Genomic DNA, 24,496 nt, shown 5'->3' with positions numbered 1-24,496 from the left:
TTCATTTGGAAATCCTGTGTGAGACATACAATAAAGCCAAATCTCAGTTTTCAAATACATACTCTGCTAAGTTTTAAAAATCCACATAGAATATTACACATGGCTTCTCCAGGAGCCCAACAGGACCTGTACTCGGAAGAACCGTACTGTCACTGTTTGGTTTTCAATTGGTCAGACATCTTGCCATGGTGAAGAACAGGGTTTTATTCATATTTAACATGGTGCCCTGGGTTTGCTTGGTTGTTACGAACTTATTCCAGTGCATTTTAATGTGTCCAACAATTTTCTCTGAATTCCACCCTTCACGCCTTCTTGTTCCCCTGCAATGTATCATCAGAATGATGTTTTGATAAAGTGCCTTCCTTAGGGCCCCTAAGATTATGGATTACTGGGATATACTTAAAAGATCCTTCTTTTTTCTTTGGTATTGACTGTTTGCACTGCTCTGAGGCTCAGGAGAATTTTCATTTTTTAGGTGAGCTCTCAAGCCCTTGGGGCCTTCTAAGCTGTTGCTTAAAAAATCAGTTTTCGGAGGGGTGGCAGGGGCCTAGCCGAGCCTAATGAGGCTGGGTGGGAGTTCTGGAGCGCAGTCAGCTCAAATCACGAAAACAAGCCTGGGCGAGCTCACATTCACCATTCAGTTACGAAGCCCTCTCTGCCTGGCAAGGCTTCCCACTGTTTGAAAGTGGTGGTTGGCTATTAGGCACAGTTGTACTTTATCTTCTGAATATGAGGAACACAATAGGAAAAGTTGCACAAGAGTAAAAATAATCATTACCAACAAGAAAGATAAACAGCAAACAACGCCCTCATGAAGAACACTTGCACGTGCAGCAATGGGAAGCCATTACCCAGTGACCGTGCTATTTTCACTGAACTGCCTCTCGATTAGATTCAGATAGCCAGAATAGTTGTGGAGCTCAAATACGGGTTTTTAAAAAATATTTTTCTCTTTTAGACGGGATTGCCACCTGACTGGCGTTTCTGGGTGTCTGCCTTTGTTGGCATGTGAACACACGGAATGCGCACACCTGGTAGGGGACGACGGCTCCTCCCCCTCCACCCACCAATCACACGCCCTCGTTCTCCCTCCGGGCCACCCCGGGCCGCCGTTCAGAAGCCCAGCACGTAAAACACCACGCACCCCACTTCGGCGTGCGGCTTTGGGGACGAGTTACTGTGCTTTCTATCTCCAGACATAATATTGATAATTTATCTGTTTGAGGCTATACACCCTGCATTTCTAATGAAATGGCATTTTAATGGGTTATTTACATAATAGACGGAAATGTCTGGGAGACATAGTGACCTGAACTTTTCTGCGAACACGCCTCCCGTTTCAGTAGAGGGCATCGTGTGTTCAGTGGGCCCCTAAGGCCTCCCTCCGTGTGACTGGTTCAGAGGTTTTTTTTTTTAGGAGGGATCCTCGAAGTATAAATGCAAGTTATACCATCATGAGTTTTGGTTGTGAATAAATGCTTCTGTTTGGAAATTAAGAAGGCAAAAGCTTTTCTGCACTGGCTTAATAACAAGGGATCCCCCCCCCCCCCCCCCCCCCGGACTTGAGAATAACTTGCACACTGTTTCATTCCAGCGAGAACACACCCACACAGACACCTCATTGTGTTCTGAGGCAAGGGAGCTTCCTTCCGGATACAAGACTTCACATCTAGGTGAAGCAGATCACGGTGGCTTGGGAAGGTGATCTCAGACTAGACTGCACACCCAGGGCTAATGTTCTGTGGTGTGAACTCCCACCCACAAAGCTCTCTACATGGCCAAAACGTGGTCGGTCTTTTGGAAATTCATCTAAAGTGTTTTAGTGTTGGTCCTCACTGGCCATAAAGAAGCTCTCAGATGAAGAACTAAACCTGAATCAGCATCATGTGACTGACAGAAGCTACGGGTTCGAAGGGCCAAAGTCACGAGATGTGGGAGCTGGGTGGTATGAAATAACAATGTCAATTTTAAGCCCTTTTGATGAAACTGTTCTCAAGAACACAGTAGATTATATTTTTCCCACCATCACCCTGTAAGAGATTACTGTAATCTTCTATGAAATTAATTTTTTAAACAATAAATAAAAGTTTATTATTATGAAAGCTCTTTCTTGTATGATTAGGGGAAGCATGAAAATATGATCATGAAACAAAAGGGCAAAATGACCTTGGCACTGCTGACACTATTCATGACAGAGCAAAATGAGCACAGGAGTGTTATTGTCCCAAGTGATAAGAACCAAGCCAGAATCAATAAGAAAAGCCTTGCTTTAACAACCTGTCCCCTGCCACACCACAGCTGTTCCCACCCTTCTCTGCAAAGCCGGGTGGGTTGCCTGGCATTGATGAAAATGGCAGATTTTCCTCACATCCTGGGATACAGATTATGTACATGGTGGTCAGAGCCCAGGAATCTGCATTTTCAAGCATCTCCAGGTGACCCCTGATGTGAGGAATCAGGGAGGCAGCATCAGATGGAGGAAGTGCACTGAAGGCAGGTGTCACCCTTCTGTTAATCTATTTCCTTGGGGTCCAAGTTGTGACTGGGTTGATTTATTCCCTTCTCCTTATTTTTTCCCTTCATGGTAACTAGAAAATCCTTCTGTGGACTTAGCCTTGAAGAAAAAGGATGTAAATCTTTGCTACCCAGATTGGACTAGGCCTGCCATTGTGTCCTAGTGTCTCCCTAGCAGCTGATGATCCAAGATATTTGACTTTCACGCTGCAGCAGCCCAGATCACAACAAAACGCATTCTACAACATTCAATGAATACTCGTCGAGCATTTGCTGTGGGCCACACACAGTGGGCAAGGTCCTGAAGACTACTGGTGGATCTCTTATTGTTTAAAAACCTAAGACATGTATGCAGAAGGCATGTTTTAGAAATGAATTTTGAAAGTCCTTATAGTTGTTTTCTGATTGGTATATGCATGTGTTTTATGCACAGGAGTGAACCCTGAGATAGTCTGCTACCTTGGTGGGCTCTCTGGGGTCCACTGTTCTATTAGCAACGAGAAGGGAGGTGTCCAGTGGGAAGTGGGTGACTAATGACCCATGGGCCCAGACACCCCCAATGTGGTTGGCAGCCCTCTGTATCCTGGTGTGGTCCAGTATGCCTCTCCTCCAGGTAGGCACAGCCTGCTAGGGCTAGCACATTTTGCTAATGGTTTTCTCTTGACAGGTACAACTAAGCAGCCATCAGGAAGTGGCAGGGTCACTGGTCCAAGGCCAACTTTGCCCCTTGCTGTGGGCAGACTTCATATTGTATACTGGACACTGGGCCCTGAAAAGAACTTCCTGGAATCCACAGGCAAATAAGAGTACAACCCACTTATCCCACTGCCCAGGCTAAGGCGGCACTTTTCGGACCTTTCAGGGTCATGGCACACAGACTACACCAGATAAGAGAGGCTGCTCCTGGCTGGGGGCGACTGGCCCAAGAGCACCAGGTACCTCGGGGGCTGAGGGGGATTAAATGAAGGCCATAATGAGAATAGAGTGGCTTGAAATATTGTAGGTGGCCTGACCTCTTGGCTAAAGACCACCTTTAGAACATAGTTCCAGAAGGTGGTAAGATGGACCATGTGGCTGAACATGGGAAGCATTAAAAAATCCCATGGCCCCGCCCTGCCCCAGACCAATAAAATCAGAACCTTTGTGGGCAGAGCCAGGTTTTTAAATAAGGAGTCCCGATGATTCTACCTTGGCCCTGGATTTGAGAAGCACGGCTACAAAACAGGGACCAACAAGGGGCCTGGAATCAATGTGGGAGTTGGAGTATGTGCACTTCCCCGTTGGGTGAATACGACTAAACAGGCTGCTTATCGCTTAAGAGTTTCAGTGTTCCCATCTGTAAGCAAAGGCCAATCACAGCCACTACCTAACAGGCTACATAAATGAGACAACACAGATGATGCACCCGAAGCAGCCTTTAAACTTGCCTTTCCATTTGAATAAGTGTACTCGATTATTTGCCCTTTATTATTTCGAGGATCCGGCCTCTGTCTACAATATTTTACCCCATAATTAGTTCATATGCTAAAGCAGCTTTTGGATGTCCACTCTGTAGCAGGTGTAGTGCTAGGTACCAAGAATACAAGAGTGACACGAAGTGAGAAAGAGCTCTCCAGGGAGAGGGTTTCTGTCTAAGTGAGGCTGAGTCCTTGATAAGTGAGAAGTTAATAAAAATCAAGACTGACCCACAGTCTCACCCTGAGTTGTGTCCCACAAGATGCCCAAGGTTGTCCCTGATGTCACTGCTCCGCCGTCACAAGCACAGGGACAAGGTCTGCATTCTCACAGTGCCTTCACCTTCCTCCTCTCTGACTAGGAAAGGGCTAAGGGGTACACCAGCCTGTCTATTGCTGGCCTCCAGGGAACTCTGTCCACACTGATTTCAACATCTTTTAATTTTACTTTAGTCAAAACCAAATATGACATCAGTGACCAAGAAATGAAAATTTAGAGGGTATGTATCAGAAACAGTATTATGGGTAATATATTAGTGAGGTGACCGGAAGATGATCTGACCTTGAGTTGTCCCATGTCTGTGGCCCAGAGAGTAACCTTCATCACATATTTCCCTCCCACTGAAATGCAGGGTGAAGGTATATGAATACAGTCATCTGTATTTGCCACACATTAGGTAACAGGAGGTGAAAAACAAAACTCAGAACAGGCAATGGGCCATAAATTAGGGATGATCTCTAATACTGAAGTGACAAAAATCTGCTTTTAAATTTAAACTAAAATAAACTAGACTTTTGTCTTGAAAATGTAGATGAACAAATAAAGATGTTTCTTAAAAAAAACAAATGAAACTATCTTTAGGCTTACAATGAGGGCAAACTATATCCCAGAGCGGGCCTATCGGTTCTGTTATTTTTATTCCTACTTCACTTGATACTAATTCAAATATTGTTAATCGATTGTTCACTTGTTAATTGTCTGTCTTCCTTCTCTCCCAAGGAAGCTACAAGAGAGCAAAGACTCGTGTTGGCCAGTATATGCCCTGGCTGATGGGGCACATGGGAACCATCTGAATGAATGAAAGGATGTAACAGGGAAAAGCTATAGGCACAGGAGTACGGCTGCACTTTCCTTTGAATTATGCTCTATGACAAGACTTCATCGAGTTACTTTACTTTACAAGTTCAGCCTGTTTTGTTCCTAAGTGGCAAAGGAAGTTTGCTGAATATACCAGAAGCTCAGAGTGTTTACTGAAGAACTTGCTTTACAGCAATCAGAAAATTCAGTTTCATCATTTTAAAAAAAAGGCTTTTGAAGCTGGTTTCACTTACTCCTTGCCTATATAACTGAGGAGCAATTTTAGGAAAGCAATATTGCCAGATGAAGAGACAGGGAAGAGGAAAATTTCTCCTATCACCCTGAAGAAACTTGCCATTTTTCATTTGCTAGGGACTTTTCCTCCTTTTAAATCCCTTCGTAAACTATTTTTTAAAAAGATTAACCAATCTTACCAGTCAAAATGTTCACCACTAGTTACACTGTCCTGTTTTTATTCATTTCCATAGACGTTTTCCCAGCAACAAAGACACGCTCTCTCTGTCCACACATGCGAAGACCATAGCCCTCAGGTTGACTTCTTACCTACAGACCCCACAACCCATTCTGGGACTTGTTCACTTGATATTCACCATGATGATCTAAGGAACAGGTTAGAATTAAAAGCTTTCTACTCAGAGTTATGCAATCATTCTGAACGAAAGCTCAAGGAACTGTTTGGCAAATAGGGATGCGTTTATTTTTTTGGCTTTTTTGCTGAGATTCTGACATGTGGGTCTGATGCTGCTGGGCTCACAGGGTCACAGAAAACTCCCTGGGTTGGCACACAGTGGTACCGTGGAAACCCCAACGTTAGCATTCAGTCGTCCTGAGAGTGTGTGCACCGATCCCTTAATACTGCTCTCACCCAACTTTCCTCTCGGACAGATGGCTGACACATCAGAGCGGAGCAGGAGCCAGATCTCTGCTGGGAAAGCATCTCCATCCTCCAGATCCCACTGCACACACCACACCCCTTGGGTGGCCATGGGTGTCGACGGCAAGGCTGAGTCTCTTGAGTTTTGCAATTACTTCCATATGCCAGAGTGCTTAGTAACTCTGCTGCTATTTAGGAGAGCCCAATTTGGCATCTTCTACTTATGTGGGAGTTAACTCATGTACCGGGTTTAAAATACACAAAAGCTCTGTCCAGCAGTCAGATCGATGGCTCAGGATTGTAACATGAGATCTTGTTTTTCATCTCTAGGTCACTGGCTGGCAGTCAGCTCTTTTCCCTAAGACCCCTGACTCATTACCACTCCATAGGCTTAGCTAATTAGGAGTATCAGCCCACTTCCTGTTTTTAAAAAGTCCACCGTCAGTACAGCTGTTATTAATATCGATTTTGTTCGAGGTGATAGCAGAGGGTAAAATAGACCTAACTTTGAGGTCTGACTTGTGTCTACTTTTAAAGCAGTCATAGAATGTGTCTTCAATATCACACACACATTGGCTCAAAAGATATTTTAGCGTGCCAACAGTAGATTTTAAGAAGGTCATGTAACTTGGCACCAATCTTAATTACTTATGATAATTATTTAAACATCTTATTATCAATGATGTTAACAATGATTTCTGGATCAAACATAATAAGCTCTGTCCTTAAAATTTGCAGGGCCCAGGTCAAGAGAGTATGAGTGAGGCCCAGCTCCCATATGTCTAGATATTTACGACTTACAAATCAAGCTGTTAAATAAAATACATTTTATCTTCTTGTATATCCACTCAAAATCCCTTTATGAGGGCAATATATTTATCTTGACTTTTTGTTTTACTTATTTGATGTAAAATTATTGCCGATCTGAGCTGAGCACTTTTCCTGGTGATTATAACTCAAACCAGCAATCAAAACTGGAGACTCGAGGCTCCTCTGTGAGGGAACAGCAGTCACCACGGGGGCGGGGCACCTGTCTTAAAACCACCGCCAAAGAGGGCTTCGCAGTTTACACAAAAGACTGATAGAGACAGACCACAGCACTAATGCGTGCAAAACTTCAGTTAATGTCAACATTTCAGTCCCTTAAGCTAAAAAAATACCTGATGACGGAAGTCAGTAACAATGTGAGTGGTTAACCTTGCTGTGAGTTTAAGAAAGTCAACTTGCTTAGTGAATTCCTGCTCAGTCAGGCCTTACAAGCCAAAACAGCACACAGGTGCACACACAGTAGACCCAGGAAACACTGGTAATTAAAGAAATGAAGATCCAGGTATTTTATTTTGGTGGAATGGCCATTAGGATATCAATGGAATATTCCTTAAGGAAGAGGCCTATATTTGTTTGGAGAAACCATACACTTTAGTGTTGTTCAAAGCCAGGTAGTGAAAAATCAGGATCTCTTAGGGAAATTGCAGACCTTCCTATTTTATTTGTTTGGGGCAGGGCCTCACATGGCCTTTCGATGCTTCTGATGTTTAGCCACGTGGTCCATCGCACCACCCTGGGGACGGTGTTCTAAGACGGTCTTTAGGCAGGAGGGGAGTAATAGAGACAGAACAAAAAAATCACAGTATTTCAAAAGGGAGTAAAGGCTCTTTGCAGGGCCTTTGAAATTACATATTTTAAGATCATTTGTTACAAACAAATTAGTACTTTTACATTACAAGTTTGCCCTTGAGATGCTAGAAAACAAAGCTGAGGGAAAGTCCTCTTCCTCTCTGGGCTACACCAAGGAAAGGGTGGGCGAGAGGAACCAGGGCGCTGCTGGGGGTGGGATGGGGCAGGGAATGGTCCCGGAGGGTGAGAGGGCTCACAGTCCCTGGAATCTAGAGAACCGGCATTGGAGTTATGTAATTCTGTGTTCATGGGCATTCTGGTGTCCTAGGCTTCATTCCAAAAGGGTTGCTGATATGCAGGAGCTTTTCCCAGAAGTTGGTGGGAGCACCTGGTATCTATGGGGGAGTGTGAAGAACTATTTCTTTTCTGTAGCTTTGACTACGAAAATTAGTGTGTGGGTCCCATGAAACTGATGGCTGCTTTGAAACAAATATTTAATTACTTACCAAAAATAAAAACATAAAAACCCAAGAGGGAGCAAAGCAACACACAGCAGTCAATTCAACATCTAAACCAGCGTCACCTGCTTGTTTCAAAAACAAGTCTTGACATATTTTTAAAAATATCTCCTAACGATAAAGATGATCTTGGAATGGCTGAGCAGCTCTGTGACAGATGGGGGCATTTAAGATAAGGTGCCAGAAGATGCAGGTGAGGAATCCTTCAGCCTGTAATAATTCAGGCAAGAATCCAGAAGAAGTAAGGCTGTTTCCATGGTCTAGGAAATGAATGAATGAAATATATTTGGAATTTGGAAGGCAGTTTTAAAAGAAGCAATTACTGAGTTTGGCAGAAGATTAAGTCTAAATGTAATACTCTGTGTTTGGTATGGCTGTGGAGTGCTTTCTGTAATCAAATTTAATCCTCCCGATAACCTTGTAAGTAAGGCATATTTGTGCTGACTTTTACAAGACAGAAGACAGTCGCTCAGAAAGTGGACCTATCTGTGGCCAAACAACTATCGGGTAAATGACAGCATTAACACTCAAAGCTAGGGCTAATGAGCCATAAGTTATTTTTGATGTTGTTCCTGTGATACTGTGACCCATTGGTGACAAGGATGCACAGGGAAAGGTTGGGGAAGGAAGATGAACAAGTCGATCTTTTCTAATTAAATAGGTGAAAGAAAGATTCAATATATGATGCCCAAGTATCAGGTTGGGGGAAGGGTAGAATTAATTTGATTTTTTTAAAAATCTGTGTAGTTTAGCACTGTCCAACAGAAACAAAAGTGAGACACTTACATACTTTTATGTTTTCCAGTAGCCACATTAAAAATGTAAAAAGAAGCCCTGGCTGGTGTGGCTCAGTGGATTGAGTGTTGGCCCACAAACCTAAAGTTTGCCAGTTCAATTCCCAGTCAAGGCACATGCCCGGGTTGTGGGCCAAGTCACCAGTAGGGGTGTGTAAGAGGCAACCACACATTGATGTTTCTCTCCCTCTCTTCTTCCCTTCCCCTCTCTCTAAAAATAAATAAATAAAATCTTTTTAAAAAAGTAAAAATAAACAAGTAAAATAAATTTTAATGATATTTTATTTAACTTAATATGTTATTATTCCAACAGAAGATCAATATATAAATTATTGGGATCGTTTACATTTTTGGGTACTCTTTAAAATTCAGTGCACGTTTCACACTTAGAGGACATTTCGGTTTGGACCAGCCACATTTCCAATGATCATCACGGGCACATGGCTGGTGGCTGTCATGAAGCAACCCAGATACCAAATACTGAGATTCAAGATATCTTGGGGTGTGGCTAATGAGGGATAAAAAGTAGATTCTTAGAAATACCTATGAAAAAAATACCCATGTGGGGAAAATAATCAGGGAGAGGAGGCCAGAGAAAGACTCTCCCAGTGAGACTATTCGAGGTCTTTAATAATATGAAGCACCAAAGTGATTAAAGTGGCAAATTATTTCAGAGAAAGGAACTGAATGAACGGAGTCTCTAACCACTGCCAATGGGCCAAGTGATACTTGGGAACTTCCCAGAGGCTTAAACCCCTGTGGGGCCTTAGTCTGTGGGAAGACACCCACCCGGTTACAGTGAGCACTGGAAAACCTACTGCTTACACCACAGGCAAACGGCATCATTATTAACTTCCCTCCCGGATCGGAGTTTAAAAATCGCACTGAAGCAAAAGGCCATCAGGCCAGACCAATGAATTTTTCTGAGATGAGGATTTGCTTATTGACCCTTATGTATGTTTTGTGACTTGCCCCCAGAATTAAGTGTTTGTCTGAAGAGACATGGTGATTGTCTATCGTTGATGCTGGTATTGGCAGAAGGTTAGAAATATGCAAATAGATATATTTTTTTAAAAAGCCACTACTCATACAATAGTACTCTTGAGAAATACAACTTGTCACATAACATGATTTTGTAGACCTACCACAATGACCTCATGTTAAGGAGGGGACTCAATAACACTAAGTGACTGACATGATCATTTCATTTGCAAATATTAGTTATTTTAGATAATGGTGAGATTAACTAAACGAAACAAAAACAGTCTTTGTGCAGTTATCAAGATGACCGTGATTTGTAAGTCACTGCTATCTACACAGGCTGTAAATTATCTGCTATTTTGTAAGAGAGACTTAAAAATGCAACTGGTGCCTTCTGGAACCTCAAGTGGTGTGTTTCCATTTCACAGGTGCAGACACAGAGAAGCCCCCTTTTTCCTGACATCAGCCACAGGAGTTCATGCCCACTCCCCTCTGCACCAGCAGAGCTGGAGAGGATAAATTCCCTTACAGGACCCGGGCATAGCCCCCAATCTAGGCAGACTCAGGCGCGCTGTCCCAGGAGGGGACCAAAGTCAATTGTTTCCGTGGAACTCCTTCACCAGTGGCAGGGTGGGGTTGTGGGAGGACCTGGCTCAGAAGCACAGCATATACTGCCTATTTGCAAATCACCCCTCCTATATTTTCTATATTTACTTATCGGCCTTGAACTCTCATAAGTTCCATTGTTCTTCATTTTTTTTAAAACAAGACTATCTTGGCTTCCTGGACTTTTGCATACTGTTCTAAATATACTGCCTCACTGATAATAGTCTCTTTTATTTTTTTCCCTGAGTTCACAAGTTGGTAGATCAAATGATCACCTATAAAACTCTAAAAACTGATAAGCAGGTACATTTTAGAAGAAGACAGAAGAAGGGTCCAGGGTAGAAACCACTGTCCTTTTTGTACTGTACTAAAAAATGTGAAGATCTTTGCAGACTGGAATAGCACAGACCTCCATCCTCATGTGACATTTTTACGTGTCCTTGACTAAGCTGTGCGTCAAGCCCTGATACGCAGAAGACCTGCAGCACGTCTGCGGGCAGCCTCAGGAGCAGGGTGGCCCGCATGGTGCTTTCATGTGCTTACCCCGGCCGGGGCCAGGCCAAGTTGCTATGCTGGTCAGGGGAGAAACAGTTAGCTCATCAAATACATGCACTTCTGAGTGTGATTTTTCTGTTTCTGAGTTACCTTGATTCAGGGTATTTGGTGAGGGTGGCCAGGCTGCTGGTGTACATGTGGCCGCCCACGTCAATGTGGACGGGCGCATTGGATTTCGTGAGCTGTGCTGGAGTAGGAATGCCTTGGTTGTTCAGTGGAGATGCAGGAGATCTAGTGATCAGAGGTCTTGACATATTGGGCCGACTGTCCTACAGAGAGAGAAGCAAGTTAGACACGTTTTCCTTTTTCAGTGGAGAGAAAGGAAACACATACATCATAAAGAATAAGCCAGTGACTAGAGCTGATGATACTCATTAGGCAATAAAACCAGCGAGCTCTCACTTTTGCTATAATGAATGTCAGAAAAACAAATTTGGTAACAAAGGAAAAACTTCCTATGCTTAGAGTCAAGGAGCTGAACTAATGCTCACTTCAAATCATTCTGAGCACTATGACAAATTTTACTCATGAATCCTCGCATTTAGCAACTGGTAAATGGCATATGGAGAAGCACTACTCATTCCAAATGAAAAGCTGATCAACATTTAAAACAAAACAAATCTAAATAAAATATGTATGCTTTATCTTTCTCTTTGAAAACTTCTTAAATGTGATGCAGTTGAGGTTAGTACAGACTTTTCAACACCTGTGTTCTACAAAATGTTTTCTTCAATTGCTATTTTTCAAATCAGGACAAAGGGGGCATGACTGGTTTACCCATCAGCTCACATACTCAAATCAACCTTGTATATAGGTACTGTAAGTTTATCTGTCAACAGATGAAAAAAAAACTATCCACGCTCCATCATTTGTTCCCTGTTTCTCTCCCTGTAAGGCTGTGGATGTGGGGGTGCTTTGAAAAAGTGTACAACAGCCCCTCCTATTCGTGGTCTTACTTTCCGAGGTTTCAGTGGCCCACAGCCAACTGCAGTCCAAAAATACAAAATGGAAAATTCTAGAAAAACCATTCATAAGTTTTACATTATATGCCATTGGGAGTAGCATGATGAAATCTCTCTCCAACCCACTGTGTGGCACACAGGATGAATCATCCCTTTGTCCAGTGTATCTACCCTGTAGACACTCCCTACCCATGAGTCACTTTACCAGGTGGTCTTGGTTATCAGATCGACTGTCACAGTATGGCAGCACTTGTGTTCAATAACCCTATTTTATTTAATGGCCCCAAAGCACAAGAATAGCCTAAACTTTATTAACACGTACATAAGAAAAAACATGGTATACATAGGGTTCTATATATAGTACTATATATAGTTTCAGGCATCCCAAATAGGTAAGGAGACTACTATATGCTCCAGTGACAAGGATGCGCTTATAAGCCCCAAGCAAGCTGTTCTTCTGTACCAGCTTCTTAAAGGAACCAAATTCCCCAGGTGCAGTGGAGACAGATGTCAATGTGGCAGGTTTAGTCCCACAGGCAAAGGTGCAGTGTGGACAGAGGAGGAGATCCACGGTGGCAGTAAGAACATGGAGAGGAAACTGCACTCTCTGGGAAAATGAAATATCCCATCCTTTCCATGGAGACAATGCAAATATTTCAAACACTGTCCAAACAGAGTTGATTGCCTCTAGAGCCCACACCACAGACAAGTCGAGTCAGATCTCGGGCACTCAATGAAGGCGTCAAATACGTAAAGTCTACAATTGAGGAATAAGCTAAAATAGCATTTATGTTTGAATTCTGAATACCACAAGTATACCCTCGGACTCATAATGTAGCCAGGGACTGTCTTCAAACATGCAAACAACGTGTGCCAAAGCCAGTGATGAGGCATAATAAAAGGATTTTAAAACATGCCTTTGAAGGAGATTACAAAGGGGAAGTCATCTAATTTTTGTACTTACAACCCAGCATGATAAAGTATAAATTTGCAAAACACATAGATTTTATGATCTGAAACAGCTTTAGGAGTCACCTGGGGCACGACTGTGAGACTACTTAGCATTAAGCACAGGTCTGGGCAGGACGGCAGATGCCCGTGCTTTCTGAGACCTCAAATTGAGCTATGAGCTGGATGGTGATTGGGCCTTTCCCTACATGCCGACCACCTGTGTGGTGCTGGTTGCTACGCTGAATTAAACAGAGCCCAGGAGCAGTCACACAGAAAGAGTGAATGTTTTGTTTCTTAAATTGAGTGGTGGGTTTGTAGGTGTTCACTAATTATTCTTTATCTGTTCCTGGATATTTTCAATAATGCAAAATAGATATTAAAAAAACCCAAAGGATGTGTGTAACGCAGAGAAGTTAAAGAGGTATTGGGGAAGGCAGAAAAACTAAAAAAACAAAAGCATACTTGGTAGGAAATAGAAAAGTTAAAGCACGGAAATATTAAAAGCAGCATTTTAAAATTGGGATGACAGAAAACACATTTTTCCTTTGAAAGTGCAATCACGTGACCGCTAGTTTTAAGAGATGCATACTACCTAACTTCCTTTTAGAAAATGATTTCCTGGCTCGAGATCCCCCCAACCCCTCCCTGTTATAATTCAGCCCATCACAGCACACTGCAGTGTCTGTAATAGTTTTTCAATTGGACACATTCTCTATCCTGCCGGAGGGTGCTTGGGCGAAAATGAACAGATTTGCAGGGTTAATACTGCAGTTCGACTGTGACCTCATTCGGCACAGCTCGAACACTGCGAGGTCTATCCAGAAGGAGGGAAAGAAGCATAACTGATTGGTTGAAGGATTCCAGATTTCTCAGACTATATGCCATTTACACTGTAAATCATAAATGTATGGATATTGCTAAATTTAAAATTAAGCCAGCGTTTCTTTAGCTGGGGTCAGGGAGGGGAGTTAACCCCCGAAGGCAAGGAGGACGTTTCCTGAATGGCTGGGCTCGGGCTGCCCAGGTCTCCAGTGGGCCCAGCCAGCTCTTTCCGATCCTCTTTCCATCTCTGAAAGCTTTTCCTGTTCTGTAGTGTCCCCTTCCTTAGTTAAGGTCCCTTCTAAGGCATTAACTGGCATTAGCTAAAGGAGTCGGTTTTCATTCAGTATGTTCTGTACTGGTGCAGGCTGACAGCACTTTTAAAATCCACAGGCTGGGGTTGGGGGAGGATACCTGGGGCTGGGAGGTCTTGGCGCATGCAAGGGGCTACTCAGTATCTACTGTGTCTACTGCAGGTGATTTAGGTGACACTTTTGGCAACCCCCGTCCCTCACCTGTGACTGGAGCTGACGCTTTCTCCTCTTCATCTAGACATGAGGATGGGACGCCCGTCCCGGCGGCAGCCATTTCCCTCCCAGCCTGGGGAGGGGGAGGAGGTCAACGCTCAGAAGGGCCGGCGGGGAGCGGGGGAGAACCTGGGTTCTCACCGACACTATGGGGACACCAGATCAACCAACTCTGAGCCGCCTACCTCAAGGTTTCTGTTACTTGAGAGAATAAATTTATTTTTAAAGTGAGTTTGAATTGGGATTTCTGTTACCTAATCTGACAGAATACCCACCCCTCCACTCCACTTTCCACGGCTGCCTCCCCATGAGGTTGTTGATTTGGTGACACTTGCTCGGCCCACGATGCCAAGGGCAGCTGCCGGCTGATAGATGCAGCAGAATTTTCTATCATATTATCATCATTCTTCAACTCTAATTTCCCATCGGCCCTTCCCTTGAATCACTCACCCATCATCATCTCGGTTTGCATGCGTTTTCATATATTTCTCACAAAATGAAAACCGTACACTTTAACCAGGAAGGGGTGCTGATGATTTAGATGTGCGTCATCACTACTGAAGAAAGAGCCCAGAGCACTGGTGTGTATTCTGAAAGGTGGCCGGACAGAAGGCTGTCTCTGATGAACCCCCTTCTGAAATGGGCTCCTCACCCAGGGGAGAGGAGCCCCGCCCTAACACTAAGCCACTCAGTCACTGCCCCTTCCTTGCGCAGGTCCATGTTCCTTCCTTCCACATTATTTATGAACAGCTCCTATGTGCCGGGCACTGTGCCAAGGGAGGGGCTTACAACACCAAAGATGACAGACTGGTCCTTGGCCTTACCGGGCTTGCTGTTCAGTGGGAGAGAGAAGCAGAGAACAAGCACCTACTACCAGGCAGGGAGGCCAGGTTCTATAGTCTCTTAATTGAAGAGACACATAACCCAGGCTTGAGGGCGGGGAGGTGGGACCGGGAAGGTTCCCTGGAGACAGTCTATGTTGAGATCTGACCAGTGAGTGTGGGACATTAGAAGGAGGGTTCCAAGTACTACTGCCAAGCCCAAAGTGGGAGAGTATACTTCTTCCCAGGGTGGAGGATAACGCAGGGAACAGAAGCTTGTAACATCATGGTCTGAGAACCACAGAAGTGCAGTAGACACTTGAACAGCAAGGATTTGAACTATGCAGTTCAATACACACAGATTTTTTTTCAATAGACACCCCTACTGTTTTTGATCTGTGGCTGGGAGTCCACGGATGTGGGGCACCAGCTATATGCACTGATCTCCACCGTTTTATATAAGGGACTTGAGCATCCTTGGATTTTGGGATCTGTAGGGAGTCTGGAACCAACCCCCCACAGATACCAAGAGACAACTTAAGTTCTGGGAAAGTGAAAAGTTATAATAAAATTTTTGACTGCACAGGGCTCAGTGGTCCTAATCCCTATGTTGTTCAAGGGTCACCTATAAATGATAATTTACCATAAAAAAACACACCACAACATCCTTATGTCTGGAAAAGAGTAAGATGACGAGGAAGGGAGCTAATAGCCAGCTTCCTAAACAGCAGCATCCGGCAGAACTTTCTGCAATAATGGCAAAACTGTACTTTCTGTACAGGAACCACTAGCCACCTGCAGCTCTCTGAGCCCTTGAAGTGTGGCTAATACAACGGAAGAACTGAATTTTTAATTTTAATTTAATTAATTTAAATTTTAATTAAGGCCACCATAGGTAGCTAGTGGCTATTATGTTGGACAGCCTAGTAAACTCCGCTTGGATTTTGTTAATACATGAAGCCCAAATCATGACAAACATGAACTTATCACTCATGTGGAAACAGAGAGACAGTGGTGTTTTAGAACTGAGTACAAAGGCAACACATGCATTCCCTCTCCCCTTCTAACATTGTCTCCCTTCTCTACTGATTTTATGAAAATAAAAGAAATTAATAGCCACACAGTGAGGAAAAAGAATGATGATGCACACACAACATTTGTGGATCTCACAGAGAAAGTGCTGGGAAAAGGTGCCAGACACAAAAGCATATTCTGTGTGACTCCATTCACACGAAGTAGCAGACAGCAAGGTGAACGTGTAATGACAAAGCTCAGAACACTGGCCACCTGTGGCAAGTACTGACCGGGAAAGAGCAAGAAGGAGCCCTCTGGAGAGCTAGGAAAGTTCTAAATCTTGATCTGGGTGGTTACACAGTTGTCTCCATATGGATACCTAAGATTTATTCACCTTTCTCTCCTAAGTTCTACTTTAAAAGAAAATCATTCTTGGAGCTTCCAGCAAATGTGGAGGCATAAGAGATATGTTTTGCTTCCTTGTACAACCAAAAGAAGAATAACAACCAATTTAAAAACAAAAAATAACCAGAATTGCCAGAAAATCGAACTGTATGGAACTTCAAAACCAAGGAGGTAAAGAAGAAACATTCATCCAGATTGGTAGGAGGGGTGGAGATGGGATGCCTGGAGGTGAGGATGTATGACAAGGCCACAGCTGGTGGACCAGATGGTCCCACATTTGCATGCAGAGAAGCTGGGAGGAACAACTGGGGAATGAGACAGACCATGCAACCCAGGGCTCCAGTGACCACTGAGTATGGTCACAAAACAGAGAAAGAAGTGAAGGCTATGCAAAGTGAAATGAAGAAAAAATACGCAGGAAACCACCAGTGAAGGGAAGAAAACCAGACTTTAATCAATGATTTGGAACAGAAGGAAGAAATAAACATTCTAACAGAATAGAATGAATAAACAAGAATTCAAAAAAATGAGGAGAGGCTTAGGAACCTATGGGACCACTTTAAATGTTTCAACATCTGAATCATAGGGGTGCCAGAAGGAGAAGAGGAAGAGCAACAAATTGAAAACTTATTTAAAAAAATAATGAAGGAAATCTGGTGAAGGAACTAGACATGTAAGTCTAGGAAGCTCAGAGAGGCCCAAAGAATTTATATCCAAGGAGGAACTCACCAATATACATCATAATTAAATTACCCATATTAAAGATAAGGAGAGAATATTAAAAGCAGCAAGAGAAAAGGGGCAGTTACCTACAAAGGAGTTCCCATAAGACTACCAGCCGATTTCTCAGTATCAGCTGATTTCTTAAAAGAAATCTTGCAGGCAAGAATGGGCTGGACAGAAGTATTCGAAGTCATGAGAAGCAACCACCTACATCCAAGATTACTCTGTACAGCAAAGCTATCATTTAGAATGGAAGGGCAGATAAAGTGCTTCCCAGAGAAGGTCAAGTTAAAGGAGTTCATCATCACCAAGCCCTTATTATATGAAATGTTAAAGGTACTTACCTAAGAAAAAGAAGATAAAAACTATGAAAATTGAAATGACAACAAACTCACAACTATCAACAACTGATCCTAAAAAACAACAACAAAAACAAACTAAGCAAACAACTAGAACAGGAACAGAACCACAGAAATGGAGATCACATGGAGGGTTATCAGCGGGGAAGGGGTGCAGGGAGAATGGGGGGAAAAGGTAAGGGAATAAGAGGCATAAATGGTAGGCACAAAATAGAGAGGGGGAGGTGAAGAATAGTATGGGAAATGGAGAAGCCAAAGAACTTACATGCAGGACACATAGGCATGAACTAAGCAGGGGCAGGGGGGAGGGGATGCTAGAGGGAGAAGGGGTGCAGGGCAGAGGGGGAGAAAGGGGAGAAAAAATGGTACAACTGTAATAGCATAATCAATAAAATGTACTTTAACAAAATAAAAGAAAATCAATCAAAAATAATCTTGTAAAAAACTCCCCCAATCAAAACACTTTTCTGTTCAGATATTCATTTAAATTTGTGTGAAATATTGCTTTTTCTAAAAATCCAAAACAATGTTTATTATGTCCTCCCATAGGATCCACCAAATTTGACTAAAATACTCTGACGTGAAACAGCCATCTGAGGTTTTATTTCTAATTCTCCTTTCCCTATGTCTATCCTGGATGTATCATCCTGGCATGTTGATTGGTTTATCCTTAACATTCCCATTTCCCAGCTGCTTCTACTCTTTGGCTTCCTTGTAGCTTAGTCATCCATCTCACCTACCCAACACATTGAGTAGCAGCAATGAGTTTTTGGTAGGAAAATCCTTCAACGGATTTGACTTCAGGCATCTTTCGGAAAAAGCTAATGAAAAATTTGCCTCCTAAATCTAACCTAGCTGTGTGCTGTTCAAACAGGAGCCCCAGGGGCACTGCCTTGAACAATGGAGCTGAAGTTTAAATGGAGAGTGTTAATGACTTTGTCTGTTATGAATGTATGCCCCTGTCTTACGTCCGGTTTCACGACCAAGTCAGACTATATTACCTCCTTCACTGGGGAAAGAAATGTGTTTCTTAGGGATATTTCCAGAAAAGCATGTCAATAGTAAAAAACTTACCTATATCTTTTGATATTGTAATTCTTATCATTCAGTAGAGCAGCAGAGGAATTTAATACAAATCATAACTTTTCCACGAATTTCAACCTGGTTTAAAACACACGTGTTCACATACACATATCATGCACACATGCTCAAGCAAGCATGTATATTATACAGACTGTCAGGAGCATAGAGTGTTTTGATGAATTCTATTTCTGGAAAGTTGGCCAAGCATTTAGGGCATGCAAACTGTAATCAAAGTACCTTAGCCAAGGACCCCGCTTCCTAGGATGGTAATTTGTGGTTGCCTCGGGAGTATTATTTCAGGACTGACACAATCCTATTGGACTCATCATAATGGTTTTGTAGAGAAACATCACTTTACTGACCAGAGTTACTTAATCATATAATGAGACTCTCCACCATAATGTTAGTGTATTTTGTAAGAGGCCTCATTTGTTTCTTCATTCATTCAAGTATTATTTATTGAGCTCCAACCAGGTGTCAAGCTCTATGGTTTCTACTGACAAACTAAATAGAAGAAAGATCCTGACTTCCAGGCAAGATGTAGGCGTAGGTAGACACACTGTGCTTTCTTGCACAACCAAAAAAGGGACAACAACAATTTAAAAACAAAAAACAACCAGAAATGACAGAAAATTGAACTGTATGGAAGTCCAACAACCAAGGAGTTAAAGAAGACACATTCATCCAGACTGGTAGGAAGGGTGGAGTCGGGCAGAGAGGACTCATGCCAAGCTGGAGGGCCCAATGAGGTGTGGATTGTGTGAGTGGGGCAGGCAAGGCTGCAGCTGGTGGACCGGGAGGGCCCACATTCTTGCACAGATAAACCGGGAGGAACAACTGGAACAAAACAGACCACACAACCCAGGGCTCCAGTGCAGGGAAATAAAGCCTCAAACCACTGATTGAAAACACCTGTGGGGGTTGAGGCAGCAGTGGGAGAAACTCCCAGCCTCACAGGAGAGTTCACTGGAGAGACCCACAGGGTCCTAGAACATACACAAGCCCACCCACCCGAGAATCAGCACCAGAAGGGCCCAGTTTGCTTGTGGGAAGCAAGCAGAGTGACTGAAATCCAGCAGAGAGCAGAGCAAGTGCCATTGCTTCCTCTTGGACCCCTGCCCCACATACAACATCACAACCCAGCAACTGGGATGCCCCACCCTGGTGAACACCTAAGGCTCCACCCCTCAATGGTAACAGGTACGTCAAGACAAAAAAAATTGGCCCAAATGAAAGAACAGATCAAAGCTCCAGAACAAATACAACTAAGCGGCAGAGATAGTCAACCTATCAGATACACAGTTCAAAACACTGGTGATCAGAATGCTCACAGAATTGGTTGAATTTGGTCACAAATTAGATGAAAAAATGAAGGCTATGCTAAGTGAAGTAAAGGAAAATGTACAGAGAACCAATAGTGATGGGAAGGAAACTGGGACTCACATCAATGGAGTGGACCAGAAGGAAGAAAGAAACATTCAACCAGAACAGAATGAAGAAACAAGAATTCAAAAAAAATGAGGAGAGGCTTAGGAACCTCCAGGACATCTTTAAATGTCCCAATATCCAAATTATATGGGTACCAGAGGAGAAGAGGAAGAGCAACAAATTGAAAACTTATTTGAACAAATAATAAAGGAGAACTTCCCCAATCTGGCAAAGAAAGGACTTCCAGGAAGTCCAGCAAGCTCAGAGAGTCCCAAAGAAGTTGGACCCAAGGAGGAATACTCCAAGGCACATCATAATTACATTACCCAAGATTAAAAATAAGGAGAGAATCTTAGAAGCAGCAAGAGAAAAGGAGACAATTACCTACAAAGGAGTTCCCATAAGACTGTCAGCTGATTTCTCAAAAGAGACCTTACAGGCAAGAAGGGGCTAGAAAGATGTATTCCAAGTCATGAAAGGCAAGGACCTACATCCCAGATTACTCTATCCAGCAAAGCTTTCATTCAGAATGGAAGGGCAGATAAAATGCTTCTCAGATAAGGTCAAGTTAAAGGAGTTCATCATCACCAAGCCATTATTCTATGAAATGTTAAAGGGATTTATCTAAGAAAAAGATAAAAAATGTGAACAGTAAAATGACAGCAAACTCACAGTTATTAACAACCACACCTAAAATAAAAACAAAAGCAAGCCCTGGCTGGTGTAGCTCAGTGGATTGAGCACGGGCTGGGAACCAAAGTGTCCCAGGTTCGATTCCCAGCCAGGGTACATTCCTGGGTTGCAGGCCATAACCCCCAGCAACCGCACGTTGATGTTTCTCTCTCTCTCTCTCTGTCTCTCTCCCTGCCCTCTCTAATAAATAAATAAATAAATAAATAAAATCTTAAAAAAAAACAAAAAAAACCAAAAGCAAACTAAGCAAACAACTAGAACAGGAACAGAACCACAGAAATGGAGATTACATGGAGGGTTAGCAAAAGGGGAGTGGGAGGAGGAGAGAGGAGGAAAAGGTACAGAGAATAAGTAGCATAGATGGTAGGTAGAAAATAGGAAGGGAGAGGGTAAGAATAGTAAGGGAAATGTAGAAGCCAAAGAACGTATATGTACGACCCATGGACATGACTGAAGGGGAGAATGTGGGTGGGACGGGGTGTGCAGGGTGGAGGGGAATAAAGGGGGACTGTAATAGCATAATCAATAAAATACATTAAAAATAAATAGAAGAATGATCCTAAAGACAGAAAAAAAACATTTTCTTATAATTTCATGAGTTTAAAAAAAAGCCCCAGAAGTGCTTTCAGAACAATGAGTACTGCACATATGATTTACTTAGAGGACAGGTTCTGTCAACCTCTGAAGTCAGCAGAGAATCAGAACAAAAAGTCTTCTGAACATCCAAATTTGATACGAAATCTTCCATTCACTTCATTCACAGGAGTTGCCTTCAAACTCACAGAGTCTATTGACTCTAAATGCATCCATTCGTGTAACAAGTGTGGTCATTGGTTTTTCAGCCCACACAAACATCATCCAAAATTAAGTCATCCCAAAACTGAACCCTGAACTATCTTAGATTGGCAAGTATATAGCATACTACTGAAGAAAGATTTCTGGCCAAAAAGAGTAAAGGAAAACATTTTTAAAAGGAAAAACAATGCATATGGCTAGATAAGTCACCTATACAGAATACCTGGAGGGGACCAGAGAAAGCACTGTGGTTTTTAGAATCTAAAGATGTGGTCTGAGCTCAGGCTCAGCCTTTGTGTCATCTTGGAGAAGCTACCAAACCTATTGGACTCCAGTTTCCTCATCACTAAGACAGGGATGAATCTCCCCACCCTATCCAAAGGTAAAGCCAGCAGTGAAAGTCAGAACATGTGTGTGAAGGCGTACAACACAGCGTGTGGCACAGAGGAGGATAAAGAAAGCTGCTTTCCTTTTGCACGTGAAAAATGAAATTTGACAAACCGGATGTACAGGGGAGACTGGATGTACAGGGGAGACTTCTATGGTTCTAGTAAGATGTTCAGAGAACTTGCAAAGTAGTTGAGAAGGTAAAGATCCATGGGTGAGAAAGACAGCATTTTATATTGACAAAACATTACACTGTGGGATATACAGATAAATCCTAAAAATAGGAGATCATAGCAAGATGCTGGTTATGCACTTTGAACAACGGGTATGAAAGGGAGCAGAGACCAAAATCATCACAGCAAATTCATTAAATGAAATGGCACTTGAGCTGCATTGATTTTTCTTTTCAGATCAAAATCTTAATTTCATAGCTTAAAAAAACAGAAATCAAAAATAGGGGCTTCAAGGTTGTTTCAAAATGACTGCATCTGCGTTAAATTAATCTGCAATCACATCCTAATGTGAAATAGCAAAATGCTACTCTTCTTACTACTGTTTATTTCCGTGCACAGCCTCTGCCAGACGTGCAGAGAGTGCCCTCAACACACCTTTTGGTTCTTTTCTTTTCCCTGGAGAAATAGGTACCTGAGAAGCTCCCTTATAAGATTACCAAGCTGGCACCATGAAAAGAATGACTGTTTGACAAAATTTCCCTGTTTTTTTCCCCCCAAAAGGAAAGTGAACTTGAAAAGAGAACATTTTGATAGATTTTGCTGTTTTTTATAGTTGGATTAATTTTTAAATTAGATTTCTTGGATATTTTTAAATATACTTGAAACATCAGAGTATTTTTATTTATTTTTCTAAAGATTTTATTTAGAGAGGGGGAAGGGAGGGAGAAAGAGAGGAAGAGAACCATTCATGTGAGACAGAAACAATGACCAGCTGCCTCTCATTCACTCTCCGACGAGGACAGCCTTGCCACCCAGGCATGTGCCCTGACTGGGAATGGAACCAGTGACCTTTTGCTTTGCGGGATGACGCCACACCAACTGAGCCACACTGGTCAGGGCTCACAGAGTATTTTTAAATACACACTCTAGCTCAACTATAAATGTTACTAATTTCTTAGCAATTAAAACAGCACTGAAGTGAAAGCAGTCTCTGTAATGACTCTAAACAGAAAGGCCATTTTTGCAAAAGTATGAGTACGTACCAATAAAAAATTCTGGAATCAAACACACCTAATATCACTAGGGATTAGGACCAGGTGATGAAGTTGCAAGCAGATTTTGATGGTGTTTTTATTCTTTTGTGCTTTATGGTGTTGAACATTTATTGCTTTTGAAATTTTTAAAAATGCTGCTTTTGAAAAGGGAGAAACTTATTGCCCAATTAAATCAACTAACACTCGGCATACTGCTATATTTTACCTTCATAATCAGGATTTGGGGGGTATTTTTAAATGAAGGAATGAATAAAGAAATACAGAAATGAAACTGAATGTAGGGACAGTACTTCCTTTCCTTTTACTTTCTTGCCAGAGAAGAAAAATGTGGAACTTTGGATGGGCCTCAGGTCATGGTAAGTCATCTTCAGCTGACACAGAGGTCCATTTACTTCGATACTGATAGAAAAGGGCTGGAGCCTATGGTTTCCAACTATCTGGTCATCTGACCACTCCCCCAGCTCCCCTCCATTCCCAGATCTAAAACACACCAAGAGGAAGATGTTAAAAACTGTAAGTGCGCACCTGCATTCAGAGAGGCCGGTGTTCTGTACACGCACTCTTAGGTGGAGGATGCAAGCAGCAAAGGCTGGCAATGAAGTAGTAGCCAGAGCTCACACAGGGCTTTGTAGTCTGAAATCAGAAACCTCTGCACAGTGTTAAGTGTTATCACCATTTCACAGAGAAGGAAGTTGACTCTGAGGTGAAGTAGCTCAGCCTGTAATTATCCAGTAATGAACTGACTGGGAGAGTTACACGCTAGCCATTGTGCACCAGGATGAGGTTGCCACTCTCCATTACTAGGTTATCTGTGCTCTGCCTTCACAAGACGAGGGAGAGGTCTGTCTTAGTCCACCCCCATTCTTCCAGTTGGTCTGTTCCAGGATGAACACAGGGCTAGAGGGTTAGAAGGATGACCAGTGGTCACACAGAAGGCAAGAGCCAGCAGGCCCAGGAGGTGAACTCCTGCCCCCACCATGGACTCTATTTCCCCACCACAGAGACCTGTCATTTTATTTACTCCTCTTACTGCTAGTCCTAGATGTTAACTACAGGGCACATCTGCCTCTAAACAGACAATAAACTTGGCTTATTGACTTTTTGGATGTGGTCATAAAAATTCCTTGTCCAGCAGTGTCAATAGCTAAATTCCTTTTAACCTTAATTGAGTCCCTGGGAACCTCTTCTTAAGACTCTTAGATGCCTACTGGACTGTTTGCATAAAAAAAATAAAAAATTAAGATACACAGGCTTGTAAATATACTGGCTCACTCTAACTTGCATAGTAG

General features: G+C 42.7%; 1 protein-coding gene across 3 annotated transcripts in view; it reads right to left on the bottom strand.

Annotated features, from left to right (window-relative positions):
• Positions 1 to 24,496, bottom strand: part of KCTD1 (potassium channel tetramerization domain containing 1) — a 180,728-nt gene that overhangs the window by 31,145 nt on the left and 125,087 nt on the right. For all 3 annotated transcript variants that reach the window (XM_028523755.2, XM_028523756.2, XM_028523754.2), the window contains exon 2: positions 11,103 to 11,281. In XM_028523755.2, the coding sequence (XP_028379556.1) occupies positions 11,103 to 11,281 (179 nt within the window). The remainder of the gene's footprint in view (positions 1 to 11,102; positions 11,282 to 24,496) is intronic.

Source organism: Phyllostomus discolor, chromosome 9 (assembly GCF_004126475.2).
Source record: "Phyllostomus discolor isolate MPI-MPIP mPhyDis1 chromosome 9, mPhyDis1.pri.v3, whole genome shotgun sequence".
In the NCBI taxonomy this organism is placed as follows: domain Eukaryota; kingdom Metazoa; phylum Chordata; class Mammalia; order Chiroptera; family Phyllostomidae; genus Phyllostomus; species Phyllostomus discolor.
The sequence above is the reverse complement of the archived record's forward strand: the minus strand, read 5'-3'. Positions and strand labels throughout refer to the sequence as shown.